The sequence below is a fragment of the Physella acuta genome, unplaced genomic scaffold, assembly GCF_028476545.2.
Source record: "Physella acuta isolate Inbredline_101_S28 unplaced genomic scaffold, ASM2847654v3 ptg000756l, whole genome shotgun sequence".
NCBI lineage: Eukaryota > Metazoa > Mollusca > Gastropoda > Physidae > Physella > Physella acuta.
In genome coordinates this window covers 71,364-87,541 of record NW_026732274.1, presented here as the reverse complement: position 1 = coordinate 87,541, position 16,178 = coordinate 71,364, and the positions used below count along the sequence as shown (strand labels likewise).

General features: G+C 34.3%; 1 protein-coding gene across 1 annotated transcript; it reads right to left on the bottom strand.

The window, feature by feature from the left end:
* Positions 1-640: 640 nt before the first annotated feature.
* On the bottom strand, positions 641-11,343 carry LOC131950341 (uncharacterized). Its single transcript, XM_059312444.1, has 10 exons — positions 11,127-11,343; positions 9,530-9,706; positions 9,124-9,294; positions 8,474-8,550; positions 6,236-6,329; positions 5,000-5,200; positions 4,262-4,359; positions 3,533-3,612; positions 1,953-2,105; positions 641-737 (listed from the first exon to the last, which is right to left on the bottom strand). The coding sequence occupies exons 1-10, from the start codon at positions 11,341-11,343 to the stop codon at positions 641-643; spliced, it is 1,365 nt and encodes a 454-aa protein (XP_059168427.1).
* Positions 11,344-16,178: the final 4,835 nt, after the last annotated feature.

The window sequence follows — 16,178 nt, the reverse complement described above, 5'->3', positions numbered from 1 at the left end:
TGCCCCTTGGACACTAAGGGGATTAAGAAGAAGTTGAACTGAAATGGTGAATATTTCTGAGAGCTGAGGGCACAATGCAATTGTTCAATTTTTCGTAGCTAGCGCTTTACAAAAAAAAAACCTCACATAAGCGAATAGAATTAATTAAGAATGTTTCGCTGGAAGGTTAATTTATCGTCATCTACTTCAGGCGATTTAATTGAACTTTTTTATTTTAATTCTCAATTCTAATTTTGGTCGAGGTATCCCCCAACACAACACATTATATATATATATATATATATATATATATATATATATATATATATATATATATATATATATATATATATATATGGCCTTGTGACTCAAATTTCAGCCTGCTTTTCGTTCTAAATTTGCTACCATAGCCTTTGTCCAGCGGAAAGCAAACTACAAGGTAGAATTTTTTTTTATAAAGAAATGTGTTGCTATGAGTTACATGAGTTGCTATCAAGCCTCGTTTTTCCGGGGATTCGCACTCAAGACTATTTGGGAATTGAAATAAACTTGCTTTATCGGTCCGACCACTATGACATATCCAAATGATCAGTTAGGAATATCAAAGTCGCCTAGCTAAAACATATTTTAACACAATAAAGTTAACGTCTGTAGAATGGACTTACTTCTCCAGTTGAAAAGAGTGCTCATGACGGTTACAGGAAAGAATACTGACCGTGACCTTTTTATTGGAAACAACAACTATAGAGTAATCATCCCTGTGACAAAAATCATTGGATAAGTCAAGGTTTATGTAATATATATATATATACACAAATATATATATATATATATATATATATATATATATATATATATATATATATATATATATATATATATTTGTGTATATATGTATGTATATTATGTATATATAGAACTATATATATATGCCTATGAATATATATATATATATATATATATATATATATATATATATATATATATAAATATATATATATATATATATATATATATATATACATACATATATATGTTTATTTATTTATTTATTTATTTATTATTTTATAATTATACATATATATATATATATATATATATATATATATATATATATATATATATATATATATATATATATATATATATATATATATATATATATATATATATATATATATATGTATGTATTTATATATTAATTTATTTATTGAAAACATATGTGTTTATATATAAATATGATACGTATATTTATATGTGTGTGTGAATGTTTGTTTCCGTGTGTTTGTGTGTAATCTAGATATAGTAGTGTTGTCGCTGATGTATTTTATAATAAAACAACATTTTTAGTGGGACTGTGCGATCAGGAGGCAGAGCATGCGACTTCTAACTGGAAAGTCTCGGATTCGAATTCCGAGTTCGTTTCCGCTCTGATATGTGCCTGGTTAGGTATAGGGCTGGTAAGTAGGTCACGAACCAGTTCTATGGTTCATGCAGGTTTTATTGAGCCGTAGAACTGGTTTGTAACCTACTTACTAGCCCTATAGTACAGGCGGCTGTGCAACATGCTGAACACAGTCTCTTTTCATATGCCGATGTCATAGAAACAGGTGGGTTCTTCTTCACCTGCCCCGTCAGGTTCGAAAGGGGACTTTGTTGCTTTTTGCAGCTGGCAGAGGCAGGACTGTCATGGGGGACTGCCAGGAAGCAGCTGGCAGAGGCAGGACTGTCATGGGGGACTGCCAGGAAGCAGTGGTAGAGGCTGGACTGTCATGGGGGACTGCCAGGAAACAGTTGGCAGAGGCAGGACTGTCATGGGGGACTGCCAGGTAGCAGCTGGCAGAGGCAGGACTGTAATGGGGGACTGCCAAGAAAATTGCCGAAGACCGACTAAAGTGGAGGGAGATTTTGTGGCGACCCTATGTGTCTTTGGCACACAAAAAAAAGAAAATGTTGATTACCCTCTTACTTACTTGACAACTACGAAGTTGTAATGTTTCGCCCAAACCTTCACTGGGATAGCCGCGAAGTAGTCGAAGGATGTTATCATGATGTTCATAAATATGTGGACAACAAATCGACCTACGCCAGCGAAGTGTATAGGGCGAGCTACTGTATTTCTGGAGCTAATGGAAACAATGTACACAGTGGATTGGACTTGTGTTGTTTTTTCAATGAAGCTCAATGAAAGACAATATCAAGAACTTAAAAAAAAATTAAATAAAAATAAAATTAGAAAATATGTTGTGGTTTTGTGTATGATGGGGGGAGGGGGTGGGTATCGTTGTTTGTGTATTCTTGTGTATTTGTTTCTTTGAGTCCCGGTCGGGAAGTCATTCAGATCCAGAGGCGTAGCGAAGGGGGGTGGGGTACATATGTCCCCTGGCGCCGACGCTAGGGGCGCCAAAATGGATTGAAAAAAAAAATTAAAAGCTCATTTTTGCTGCAGTTTTGAATTATAAATATAAAAATATAAGGGGGGGGGGTGTCAAATTGAAAATTTGTTGCTGGCGCCGGGAGGGGTCACTACGCCTCTGTTCAGAGCATCTTAGCAGTCCAGTTAAAAACGTGACCGTTTTCCCACAAAAGTGCTATGACATTCAGTCAAGAAAGAATAAAAACATATTACTTATTTTAAAAATCTTACTAGATAAGACTTTACAAATAAACAAAGCAGTATCGTACATGTTTCATATATTCGATTATGTTTCATACTTGTCGTACATGTTTCATACTCTCGTATATATTTCATACCTTTGTACATGGTCCATACTTTCGTAAATATTTTTTACCGTTTGTACATGTTTCATACTATCTTACATGTTTCGTATTATATTTTTTTAAAAATAAAACAAATGTTTTAAAAAACTGCATAGATCATTAGCATTTAAATGCACTAAAACTGAGAAAATACGGTAAATTTGCATTCTTTAATAAAAACATTGGTCGCTCATGAGATATATTACATATTTTAGCGACCGATGCTTTTTATTATTTTCAGTGCATTTAAAAGCGTCTTATTGTATCAGTTTTTATATTTGTTTTTTTGTACATGGTTCAGACATATTGTACATGTATCATACATGTTTTACACGTTTCGTACCTGTTGTACATACATCATAATTGTTGTACATGTTTCATTCATGTTGTACATATATCATACGTTTTGTACATAAATAATACATGTTGTACACTTTCATACCTGATGTAAATATATCATATCTGTTGTAATTATATCATACCTGTTGAACATATATCATACCTGTTGTACACGTAGCATACCTGTTGTACATATATCATACCTGTTGCACGTATGTAGTACATATAACATAACTGTTGTACATATATCATACATGTTGTACATATATCATACATGATGTACACGTTTCAAACCTGTTGTACAAATATCATACCTGTTGTACACATATCATACCTGTTGCACATATATCACACATGTTGTACATGTTTCATACCTGTTGTTCAAATATTATACGTGCTATACATTTATCATACCTAATGTACAGATACCATACCTGTTGTACATATATCATACCTGGCTTTTAAGACTGTATACGCAACACCTTTCCACAGCTTTTGGTTATAGGTCGTTAAATTACGGTCATCTATAACAACCTGAAATTGCACGATTAGCTCATTACTGGCCTTATTAAAACGCATCTTACAAAATGTGCGGTTTATTTTTTTTCTGAAAGAATTTTCTTGATAAAACGCGATGAGATAGCTCTCAAACCCTCGGTGAAGTCCAAAACGTTACTCTCTTAGACCATGTAGAAGATGAAGTTGAGTTTCTCTTATACTATGCATTTGGAATATGAAAGGAATATTGTCGTCAACACTTCACCCAGTCGCTCTTTCATTTTATATGCCGAGGTCACAGAAACAGGTGAACTCTACTTTACTTGTCCTAGATATCAGGTTCGAAAAGGGAAATTTATTTTACTTTTCTATGGTTTGGGTTTTGCTTTCTAAAATACGTATCATTTTGACTGTTTGTGGTTTTTTATTTTTAAAGTTAGTTTCAATTATAGGTTTTTTTTCCCCAATAAAATAGCAAACTTCTGTTGTTTGTTTTTCGCGCAACAGTATATAATTCAAATATAATTTCATGAATTTTTTCAACCGTTCGCTATCCACATACATGATATTTTTTCTAATTAGTTTAAAATAACTATCATATTCTATAATAAATATCTAGACTACTGATCGTGGTATACATTTTAAACCATTCATTGCTCAGGAAATTCATAGAAAAAAAATATACCTCCATGAAATCCTCCTGCGTTGTTATATAGATATAAACTAAGTCAGTATGTGTTGTGTCCCAGTCAATAAAGTATTCATAAGTGACTTCTATCTTCACTGGAGGCGGACCAAAGGAAAAACAAGTCAATATTAATTGCTGTTTTAAAGTATAATACAGAAACATATGCATATGTGTATGTATATGCATATACACATACCAATACCAATACCAATACCAATACCAATACCAATACCAATACCAATACCAATACCAATACCAATACCAATACCAATACCAATACCAATACCAATACCAATACCAATACCAATACCAATACCAATACCAATACCAATACCAATACCAATACCAATACCCATACACATGCCCGTGCGCATGCGCATACGCATACGCATAAGCATACGCATGAGCATACACATGCACATGCACATGCACATGCACATGCACATACACATACACATACACATACATGTCATATGTTATTTAATAATATGCCATATGTCATATATATATATATATATATATATATATATATATATATATATATATATATATATATATATATATATATATATATATATATAAAATATAATATAATATAATAATTCTTAGTAATCATATCACATTTCAAAAACATAGTTAATATAGAAGACATTAGACCTTTATATATGTGTATGTATATACGCTATATATATATGATAACATATTTAATATAAAATTCTTACACAATTTGAGTACCTTTTTCACATAAATATGTCATCTTAGAATCACATATCCAGTCCAACAGGAGTCCATCGAAACGTAAACCGGCGCAATTTTTATTGTTACCACCCCCGGGCTCTCTCGGGGCCCATAGGGAGGAATTGACCCCGCCTCTTTCTCCGATCCAAACAAAATCGTTTTCTTTGTTGATATCATTGGCTCCTACCCATGCGATTTCTTAAAACAAAACGATTACACGAAAACATGAAAAAAAAAGAGAAAAAACAAAACTTAAGCAAATGTTTAATCTATTTGGTTCTTTGTTCTTAATTTTAGAGATGGAGTGGATTCCCTCAAACGTAATTCTTATAAACCATCAGGGGCGTAGCGAGGGGGGGGGGGGCGGGGGGTGCGGACCGCACCGGATGACACCATTTAGGGGGGGGGGATGACACCAAGACAATAAAAAAGCAAAATATATAGAGAAAAACTTGAGAGGGGTGCAAACGAAAATTTGAAAGTTTGTCCCCGGGAAGGGTCGCTACACCTCTGGGGGTGACACCATTAAGTGCCGCACCGGGTGACACCCGACCTCGCTACGCCACTATAATACATGTCAACTTGTTATGGGTAATATTGGTTATTGATTCCGATTTCAGCCTGCTTTTTTTTTTTAATTTGCTTCAATAGCATTTGTCCAACCAAGAACAAATAACAAGGCAGCTGTTGTTTAAATTTTTTTTTAAAGTTCCCTTCTGTAAGTGTTGCTGTCCACAGATATCGAGCCTCATCTCAGGGGATCCGAACTTGAGCCTTTTTGTTTTAGCAAGTACGAGCTTTACCAACTCGACCACGCCGACCTCAAAAACTTTAAATTAAAAAAAAACGTTTAATAAAAACATTACAACTCGTTCGTAATCGATGCAAATAGAGAAAGCATATTACAAATAAGGCCTACGTTGTATAATTGTGCAATTCATGAAAAAAATTACAATTTAAATTTAATAAATAGATAAAACGTTATTTACAAAATGAATAAAACTTCACAACAATGGAAATCATATTTAAGTATTGAACGGAAAAGCTATTTTCATTTCTTTTGGGATAATATGTATCTAAGAAAATAAATAATATTTTTAAACTATATGAAAAGACTATATTTGAAAAAAAAGAAATAAATTTGTTATCAATATTGAACAGGAATAAGAACTAAAATGTAAAAAAAAAATGAAGATAGTGATTAAATATTTGAATGGAAGATAAATACTTTACCATATGCGCTGAAGGAAAAATATTTGGAAAGAGCATAAGCTTGTTCAATGTCGGTTATCTTTGCCAATAGCAAGCCTTTTGCAATACAACTTGTCTGTAAACACACAGATATATAGATTCTATATATTTTCAGAAAGCTAAAGTATTTTTTATATAAATGTGTGTTACAATTTTGTAATTTTCTCAAGCTCTGAATTTGTTTTTACATATCTTTTATTTACTAGATTTTTTCGTTTGCTAAAGTGTATGTTTTGTAAACAAATACCTAATTTAGCTACAACTGTGTTTTGTATCTATATGTTGAGTTTCTTAAATACAATAGGCTACTATATAATGTATTTGGTTTTAAGAGTTTTGAAATAAGGACACTATATTGAAACAAAATGAAATGAAAATGTTGAGGAAAAAAAAGTTTAATTTATTGTTAATATTTAAATCATGCCTCTGATTGGCTTTATACAATGCCCTGCATGATTAAAATATGTTTGTGTCATAATAACATAATTAATGATTGCATGTTCAAGTTTCCATGTTAAATGGTCTTGAGCTGCGGTAATATTACAATGGAAGATTGTGTTAAAAATTGCTCTTAACAGCTTTGTTTTATATACGCCATATTGTGTTGATTTAAAAACAGCGAAATACTGAGAAATAGTGGTTATATTAAAATTGAATACAGTGCATATTGAACTAGAAATAATTTCAACAATATGATGTATGTGGCTTACTAAAAACGGGTGTGCTAAAAATAGGTGGTTGGTAGTTCGTTTGTGAAAAACGGTTGGAATAGGGTTGTGGTTGACATGTTGAGAGAGCGTTATATATCGCATAGTGCGGCAATTATAATACTTGCTTAAGTTCGTGTGTTTGATTGAAACTTGATATAATTATGGTGTTCGTTAGGTCAAAGGGCTTTTAATTGTATCATATAATCAATCGCACTCAAAACGGATTAAATATGCGTTTATGTTTTCATACAATGTTGCTTTCATGATATACTATACACAAGAAATAAGTGAGACAGAGGAAAATATAACGAAAATAAATTTAAAAAATCATGGCAGTCATCCGAGGTTAAAAACAAAGAGTCATTTTTTTATGTTTTGATTACATTTACTTTCGTTAATGATATTTTCTCTTTAATTCTAGGTTTATTTGTTCAGGGGTGTATCTAACGGTATTATTGTGTAGTGTAGTTGGAGTGAATGGTGTGTGACAGTTGAATACATGGCCAACGTAAGTGAATGCTGAGAGATCAATCGTTATATTTCAAGCTTTTTTGGATATCGCTCACTGACTGGAGTTAATGAAGGTAGGCTTTATATGAGGGGGTAAATGTGGTGTTCAGGAATCACTAACAGAGTCACCATAGACAAATGCGCTATGCAGGACGTGATTATACCCAAGAACCATTTGAATTATGATGTGCTCAAATGTATATTTTTAACTATAAAGTATAACGCTTGACTCACATCCACTTAGTGTGTTTAGTTTAAACCATAAATATATGGTGTGGCAGTGTGGGAGTTTTTTTTGCGTAGAGTGGGGGGAGGAAGAGGGTAATAGCCCGGGGGTTAATGTCTGGTGTGGCCAAGCGGTAGAGAGCTGGAATGTTAACCCGTTAGTCTCGAGTTATAATCCTGGTTCAAGTCAGTAGACCGTCCCTGAGTCCACCCAACTCTGATGGGTACCTAACTCACGTAAGGATAAGCAAAGGCGGCTAGTCATAGTGCTGACCACACTATCCCTTCGTATGCCGAGGTCACAGAAACAAGTGAACTCTACTTCACTTGCCTTATAGACCATGAGGTTTGAAAAGGGAACTTTACTATATAAATTGAGACTGCATTTGACCTGACACCAATCAACTTTTTTCTTCTGACATCACTCCGGTAGGCACCGCGACACCACATAAGAAATAGAAAAAAATGTAATCCAAAAAGAAAATATATATACATTAACCCCCATTTACTCCGGGAAATTTTGTATTTGCCTCCCCACTCCCACAAGGAAGCTTTCAATGCCCCCCTCACCCCCCTTTCTATAGAAAAAATGTCTAATAACCTGTCCAAAATTATAGCTACTGTGTGTTCTACATGTTGTCTAAGTACGAATTACTCGTAAATAATAGTTTATTCTATCCCTATCCCCCACACCATACCCGTCCCTCAAGATATTATTATTATCCCCTACTACCTCGGCCTATTGTAAACAAGAACCACTTGACTTATATCTTACATTAGCAGAGTGCCAATCTTCCTTCGTCCGGTACAGTACAAAGCTGGTATCGTTGTATTCAAATCTGTGTTCGGACCCTGTTGAGTACAATAAGTTTATTATTCAATCCTGTTTTTTTCTGTTAAATTTGTATTTCAGCACAAGGTGTGGTTAACAATATGTACATATAACTGGTCCGTTTAATTGTGTTGTAGTCAGTGGCGTCGCTAGGTAGGGCGATAATACGGCTGGTAAGTAGGTCACCAACAAGTTCTACGGCTCAATAAAACCTGCATAGGCCATAGAACTTGTTGGTGGCCTACTTACCAGCCCTATTGAGGTTGTCATTTCACCAACCCACCCCAGACTCCCTGCAGACAATTTTCGTTTTGGTGTCACCCGTCTCTCTTTACATTGTTTTGTTCCTTTAACAACATACCATATCAATTGAACAGCAACTGTTAGGATTTTTTGTCAAACCCCCCCCCCCCCCCCCCCCTTTAAATTGATGTCATCAGGTATGGGCCTTCTCCCTCCGCCTTGTTACGCCACCAGTTGTAGAACGTTTTTAAAAAAAAAAAAACTTAACCTAGCTAGATTACACGAAAAAAAATGTTGATAATAACATAAAACTAGGACTACAGTTAAATTAGTTTAAAAAAATCAGTTACCAATGCAACTTCCCGGTGCAGTCCAGTTGCCATTATTCTGGCAGACGACTGTGCTTTTTCCTTGGAGAGTAAAGCTTTCGTCACATTGTAAAACGCAGGTACCGCCGTAGTCATAATTACATTGTGTCCATATGCCGTCTTTAACTCGAGGCGGATAGGGACAGGCTTTAACTGCAATATATATATATATATATATATATATATATATATATATATATATATATATATATATATATATTACCTATAAATAAAATGGTGATGAAATTAAAAAATAAAAAATTAAATAATTTTTTCTATTAAAATTCTGATGAAACATGCTTAAATGCCCGTTTTAAAGTTATTTAAATACCAATGTACCCTCTATTTCTCTCTCTGATTCAACTCTAGTGGCTGATAGCACAATTACCCTTGCAAATTCCAGCAGTGCTCCACCTATTAAGAACACCCAGTCCGCAGATGATCATATTATCCCCTTGAAGCCGATACATCTCATCGCACTGCAGAATACACCTGCCCCCAATGTGGTATTCACACTGGGTCCAAATACCGTTTTCTATTGCTGGTTGAAAAGGGCAGCCTGTGACTGAAATATACAAGAAACAAAAGACTTGGGCCCGGGCAGATGTGGACAGCCACTCTTCTAGGAGAGACAACTCCAAAATAAAATAAACCGGGAGGGATCTTCCCTAAACTTTCTCGAATATTCTTATATAACACTACGGGGGATGGCAACTCGGGATATAGACAATATTTTTAATCCATTTTTAATTAGTTAAACTTTTTATAATAGAATAGAATCTCGTAGAAAAAAGAATTGCACACCAAGTGAACGCCAAACAAAATGTGCGGGATATTATTAGTATTTTATACATTCACATGCGTTTTTTGAGAAATCGGAAATAGCGTAAATTACTACTTCTGGTCAAAAATTAATCAAAAGTTGACAGAAAACAGATAATTAGATCTTTTACTTACATGTGACATTTTAGTTATCTATCTGAAATAGTACTCAAGTTATAGGCTTTTGAAAAATTCAAAGTAGAAGAAGTTCCACTTCCGATAATCGGAAATCGCTGAAAAGTTGTTACGGATCTACGAATTTGATGTAATACTTATATATGAAATTTCTTAAACCTAGCTGTAACGGTGCTCAAGATGTCGTGTTTATAGACACACATACACACATACACACACACACAGACATACGAACAAGATTACATTAGGTTTTTCCAACTCAGGGAGGTGTAAAACGTCGATATTCACTAAAGTCTCGATTTTGTGCACGATTACAATACTTTCTCTATAATCTGTATATACGAGAAAGTAAAAATAAAACTGCTGCCTTATAGTTTGTTCATGGTTGGACAAAGGCTATGGAAGCAAATCCAAAAAGAAAAGCAGGTTGAAATCGGAGTCAATTGCCTCAATGGCGCATATCCAGTTGACACGTATACTTAATTGTGTTGGAGGGGATACCTTCCAACTCTAAAATTAAGAACGAAGAAGAAGAAGACAAGACTTGGAGCAAATTACAACACATTTAAGCTAGAGAAATGTATTTGCAATATATAGGGGAAGGGTTTTGTAACCATCCTCCACCAAACCAATACAAGTAGCCTCAATTGTGTTGAGTTTAAGGTTACTTGCAACCTATTATCCTATGTTAACTAAAAAAGCTAAAGAACGTCAAAGATAATTTTCATATTTTAATTGCATTTAATATTTCGTTAATATAAATGTATTTATATTTGTTTATTTTGTTTAATTATTAATTTTCTATTAAAGAAAACCTGCCCAGGTTTATAAATCAAGATAAAACAACTGCAACCTTGCAAATGGCTTTTGGTACGACTTATATTACGCAAGCATGTACAGAAAATTTAGGAGTCTACAGTCAATTTACGGTGCATACAACGGAACTCTTAATTAAAGGAGATTTCCTTAATTATAATATTCAATCAAGAGGAAGAAGAAGATAACCACTTAACTCTACTATAGCTTACCTCTTTGAGCACAGAGAAACTTCATTTTAAAGTGACAGTTCTGTTTCCGCAGGGTTCCTGATCTGTCTATAGCCACACAACTGGCCTCACTGCGAGGTGTTGCGTCGAAATGTAACGATTGAACTAGGCCTCTATTGCCCTCCCATGTATACCTGTGTTTTCTTCCCAAGTCATTACCGCCGACCCATATTGGACCTGTCAGGTAAGAAAAAGACATGTTATTGTAAGAGATGGTATATTGAACTCTGCGCCACCACCAGGTCGGAAGACATATGGGATCCCCTCAGCGCATTTGTCTCCAAATATGAATCTAAAATCACATAAGCATCGAACTTTTATAACTATCTTCTTTTTTTCTTTTAACTGTGATGACAAGTGTTTCTTTCGGGTATCTCTTGGAAATGGAATTTATATTGAAAAATAAAATACTTTTACCGTGTCCGCCTCCCGCAAAATTTAGTCGCCAACCCCCTCCCCCTCCGAACGTTCCTATTATCCCCCCCCCCTCAAGAACACGTTTGATAGAAACACTAGTGTCAACCCCGAAATAAAACAGAGTTGTCCAGTCATTTTACTGATTATTAAATGCAATAGCATATGGTAGGTTACATAAACAAATGGGACGGAGTGGACTAGTGGTAGAGAGCGAGAATGCTAATCCAAACGTCGCAAGTTCAAATCCGGGTTCGAGTCAATAGAACGTCCCGATTTCAACCAGGCGGGATGAGTATCTAACTCACGTTAGGGAAAATAAAGGTGGGCATCGTGCTGGCCACGGCGGCTGGGCATAGTGCTGACCACACTATCCCTTTATATGCCGATGTCGTAGAAACAGGTGAACTCTACCTCACTTGCCCCATAGACCGTCGGGTTAGAAAGGGAACTATTTAAATAAGCATTAAATCACGCCAAATCACGCTTCAATATTGAGTTAAAGATTGCAATTTACTTCTGTTAATCAGCGTTTTCATACGTGTCTAAATGGACCCTACCTAGAATACCCTCGAAGTTATTAGATAGGCCGATTAGATATTTAAAAATCATGCACTGTGTAATTTTAATTAATATGTGTATAAAATCCCGGCTGTCAGAAAATCGATCACTGAGTTCCTGTACAGCTAATTAATGTTTGTCTTACAAAAGTGAAACATCGGGTTTAAACTTAGGCTTTATGACAATAAATACAAATGTAGATTTTTAAACGCAACAACTTATTTTCAAGTTCTATGGATTTGCAACTTATATAATATTGATTCTATAAATAATAAATGTCTGAATTATTTTTAGGCTTAAGTTTTTATTTTTATTTTTACGATCGCTTAGATTGCAAAATCTAATTTTTTTAAAAAAACGCGTTTTTTTTTTTTTTTTGTCAACTTATGAGGAAAGGATTTTAGTCAAGCGGGTGTCAAAATAATTTTGTGTAATCAGCCGTCCGATAAAATACTCCTTAGCGGAAACTGTATTTAAATCAGTTTCTAGCAATATTTTTGCAGCATAGCAAGTGTTAGATTATATTTTTAAAGAAAAACGTCGTTATCCTAGGGGTATTTGTTAAAGAGATTCAAATGTTGATTCCATATGATAAATTCATTATGTCAGATTTTTTAAAATAACAGCTTTAAATGAGTAGGCCTATTACAAAAGGTACAAACCTTGAGCATAATGGTTTCGGAACAAATCTATTTGCTGTTTGGTTTCAGGTTTTGCGAAAATAGATGATCTTTTTTTGCATTCCATCTGCGTTTAAGTATAAAATATAAATTAAAAATAAACCGGGAGTGATCTCCCCTAAACTTTCTCGAATATTCTAATACAACACTACGTGGGATGGCAACTTGGAATATAGACATGATTTTTGTTTACTTAAACTTTTAAAAATAGAATAAAATCTAGTAGAAAAAAGATTTGCGCACCAAGCGAACGCCAAAACAAAATGTGCATAATAGTGCGCAATATTATTAGTACTTTATAAATTTACATGCTTTTTTGTGAAATCGGAAATAGCGTAAATTAGTAATTCCGGTCAACGGAAATTACTCAAAATTTGACAGAAGGACAGAAGTTAGAGAATTAGATCTGTTACTTACATGTGAAATTTCATTTATCTATCAGAAATAATACTCAAGTTATAGGCTTTTGAAAAATTCAAAGTAAAAAAGTACCACTTTCGGTTATCGGAAATCGCTCAAAAGTTGATACGGATCTACGATTTCGATAAAATACTTATATATGAAATTTCATCAACCTAGCTGCAACGGTAATCAAGTTATCGTGTTTACACACAGACAGACAGACACACACATACACACAGACATACGGACAAGATTGCAAAACTATGTTTTTCCGTATCAGTGAGGTGTAAAACGTCGAGATTTTTACAAATCTCGATTATTATTTTTTTTTTTGCACGATTACAAGACTTTCTCTATACTTCGTATATACGAGAAAGTAAAAATGCAGAAACCAACACGGTACTTTGGGTTACCTTTGCTTCCGTCCACGTCTTCAATTCTTCAACCAACTCGTATCGCACATCGTTGGTCGTTATAGTGTTTGCTTTGAAAGAATTTAAAAGTTTATATTAACTTACCGCCTATTATTTGACAGTTAATTTGACAGTAAAAAAAATGGTTTTAAGATTTAATTAACAAGACGAAAATTCGAGCATATTTTTATCCCTCGGTCAGTTTTTAACCCTCAGCGAGCGGGTAAAGGCCTACCCATAGCTGTTTTAGTATATACTAGGCTACCCGTTATTATTGGATAACAGTGGGTTTAAGGACTTGCAACTTTCCCTGCCTCCACCCTACTGCCACACATCGTCACAAAATGCCAGACCCCACATCTAAAAGACGGCACACCTCAGCCAACATGTTTTTCTCTTTAAGAACACCGACTTCGACTGAACATGGGTCTCACCACACTATCCCTTCATATGCTGAAGTCACTGAAACAGATGAACTCTACTTTACCTGCCGTGTGCGCGGCAAGTCCGAAATGCATCTTTATTATTCAAACCTAAAAAAAAAGTCACACCTCAGCTTGCATGCTTTTCTGTTTTAATAACATCGATTTATTTCTACAATATTTTCTGAGCGCGAACCTCATTTGAATTTTAAAAAATGACAAACTGTTAAAGCTAACGTCAAACTAGTAATGATCTAGAACCAGTTGCGTGCGTTGTGATTTCCAACTGTACATTATCTTTGTGGGAAAATTTAAAAATAAAATAAAAATAACCCTGATTATATGTGCTACGAATCTTACCAAAATACGTATTTATGTAGAGAATTATGTTCTTTTTTACCAAACTGTAAATCACAATTTCATTTAAAGACGTTGATTAATTTATTGATATACTCATTGGTAGAAACAACACATTACTGTTTCAAAGTTTAGAACAATTACTGTATTTATAATGAAATCACATGATTCATTTATTTTTTGTTAACAACAAACATGGCGGCTTCCATGGAAGACTTTGTTGCCCATTCAAAAGTTTATTATAAAGCTAAATTTTATGTCGGCTTTAGCTTTAACAGTACGTCTGTTTGCTATTTTTGTTAGATTCCAACACTATTATCAATTTTCATTGGGATACGCTGGGCAGTTCTTCTAATTTGAATATACAAAAAATTGAGCTAACCTAGAACTTGTGTCTAGAGATTCTAGATATACCGATAAGCCAAACCTAAGTTTACTCGATAAAAAAAATTGAGTTTGTTTTTTAAACTATTTTATTCCTTTAATATTTGATATGAATCTTTTCTTTTTAGCTTCACAGATCATCTAATTCGAAAATACAAGGAATTTTTCTAAATATAGAGAGCAAAAACTAGACTTAAGCAAAGTTTCTTCCAGGCATCTCTTCGGGGGGGGGGGGGGGTGTGGGGCGGTGCCCCCCACCCCCGAAGAAAGTCTACCGCCCCCCCCCTCCCCAAAAAGAAATAGAATGTATATAGAAAATATATACTTTTGACTGTGTCCGCCCCACCGGAAATTGTAGTCCGCCCTCCCGAAAATTTCAAGTGCACCCCCGGAGAAAAAAGTCTGGAAGAGACACTGGACTTAAGCCAGCCGTAGATTCTAGATCTAGATTCTAGATCAGCTCTATCTAGATTTAGAATGAGTTTCTAGACTAAACTATGTCAGACCTTAATTATTTTATATATATATATATATATATATATATATATATATATATATATATACGTTTTGAAATAATAAGGCTTATTCATGTAACTTAAGTTTCATACGCTGGCTCTATCCCACTAAATTTGCAACTAATCGGAAGGGCCGAGCTGGCTGAGATGATAATGTAATAGACACCATGCGAGGGGTTCGAGACAGCATGGCAATGTTGTTTTTTTTTTAATTCACAGTAGGAAATCACAGCACACGCAATTGGTTATAATTCATTATTATTAGTTTGACAGTAGTTTTAATAAAGCATTCATTTATTATTTAAATAAGGTTCGAGCTCAGAAAATTCTATAGAAAGAAATCGGTGTTTTTAAAAGACAAAAACATGCAAGCGGAGGTGTGACTTCTCTTTAGATGAGAATGATAAAGTTGCCATACGGGACTTGACGGGACATTTGGCAGGTGAAGTAGAGTTTACTTGTTTCTTTGACCTCAAAATATGAAGCGATAGTGTGGTCAGACACTTGCTCGGTCCAGATCGGTGTTTTTAAAAGTAGAAAACATGTCTGACATGTGACGTCTTTTTCAATGTGGGTTCTGGTTTTTTTTCTAAAAATGTGTGACAATGGGAAAAAGAAGGGAAACGATAAAAATTGTCAAACAAACGTAACTTATGGATTTCCCCCAAAACACAGGGTTATTCAAGAATAACGGGTAGTCTAGTATGTCATGATTTTCTTTACGTTTTTTTTTTGTTGATCATCCGTAATTCTTATAATTTTGAATGACGATTCAACCCTAATTTTTAATATTGCTAAATGAAACAGATTTAAGAAGAATTAAACCAATGTATTCAGTGGCCATCAGGCCAGACATTCTACCAACAGACATTCGTAAACACCCTTC

Coding starts and splice junctions, on each gene's coding strand:
- LOC131950341 (XM_059312444.1), bottom strand. CDS start 11,343: ATGTCTTTTTCTTACCTGACAGGTCCAATATGGGTCGGCGGTAATGAC. Junction 9,295..9,529: donor CACTGCTGGAATTTGCAAGG/GTAATTGTGCTA, acceptor TATATATTGCAG/TTAAAGCCTGTCCCTATCCG. Junction 738..1,952: donor TACAACTTCGTAGTTGTCAA/GTAAGTAAGAGG, acceptor TTTTTGTCACAG/GGATGATTACTCTATAGTTG.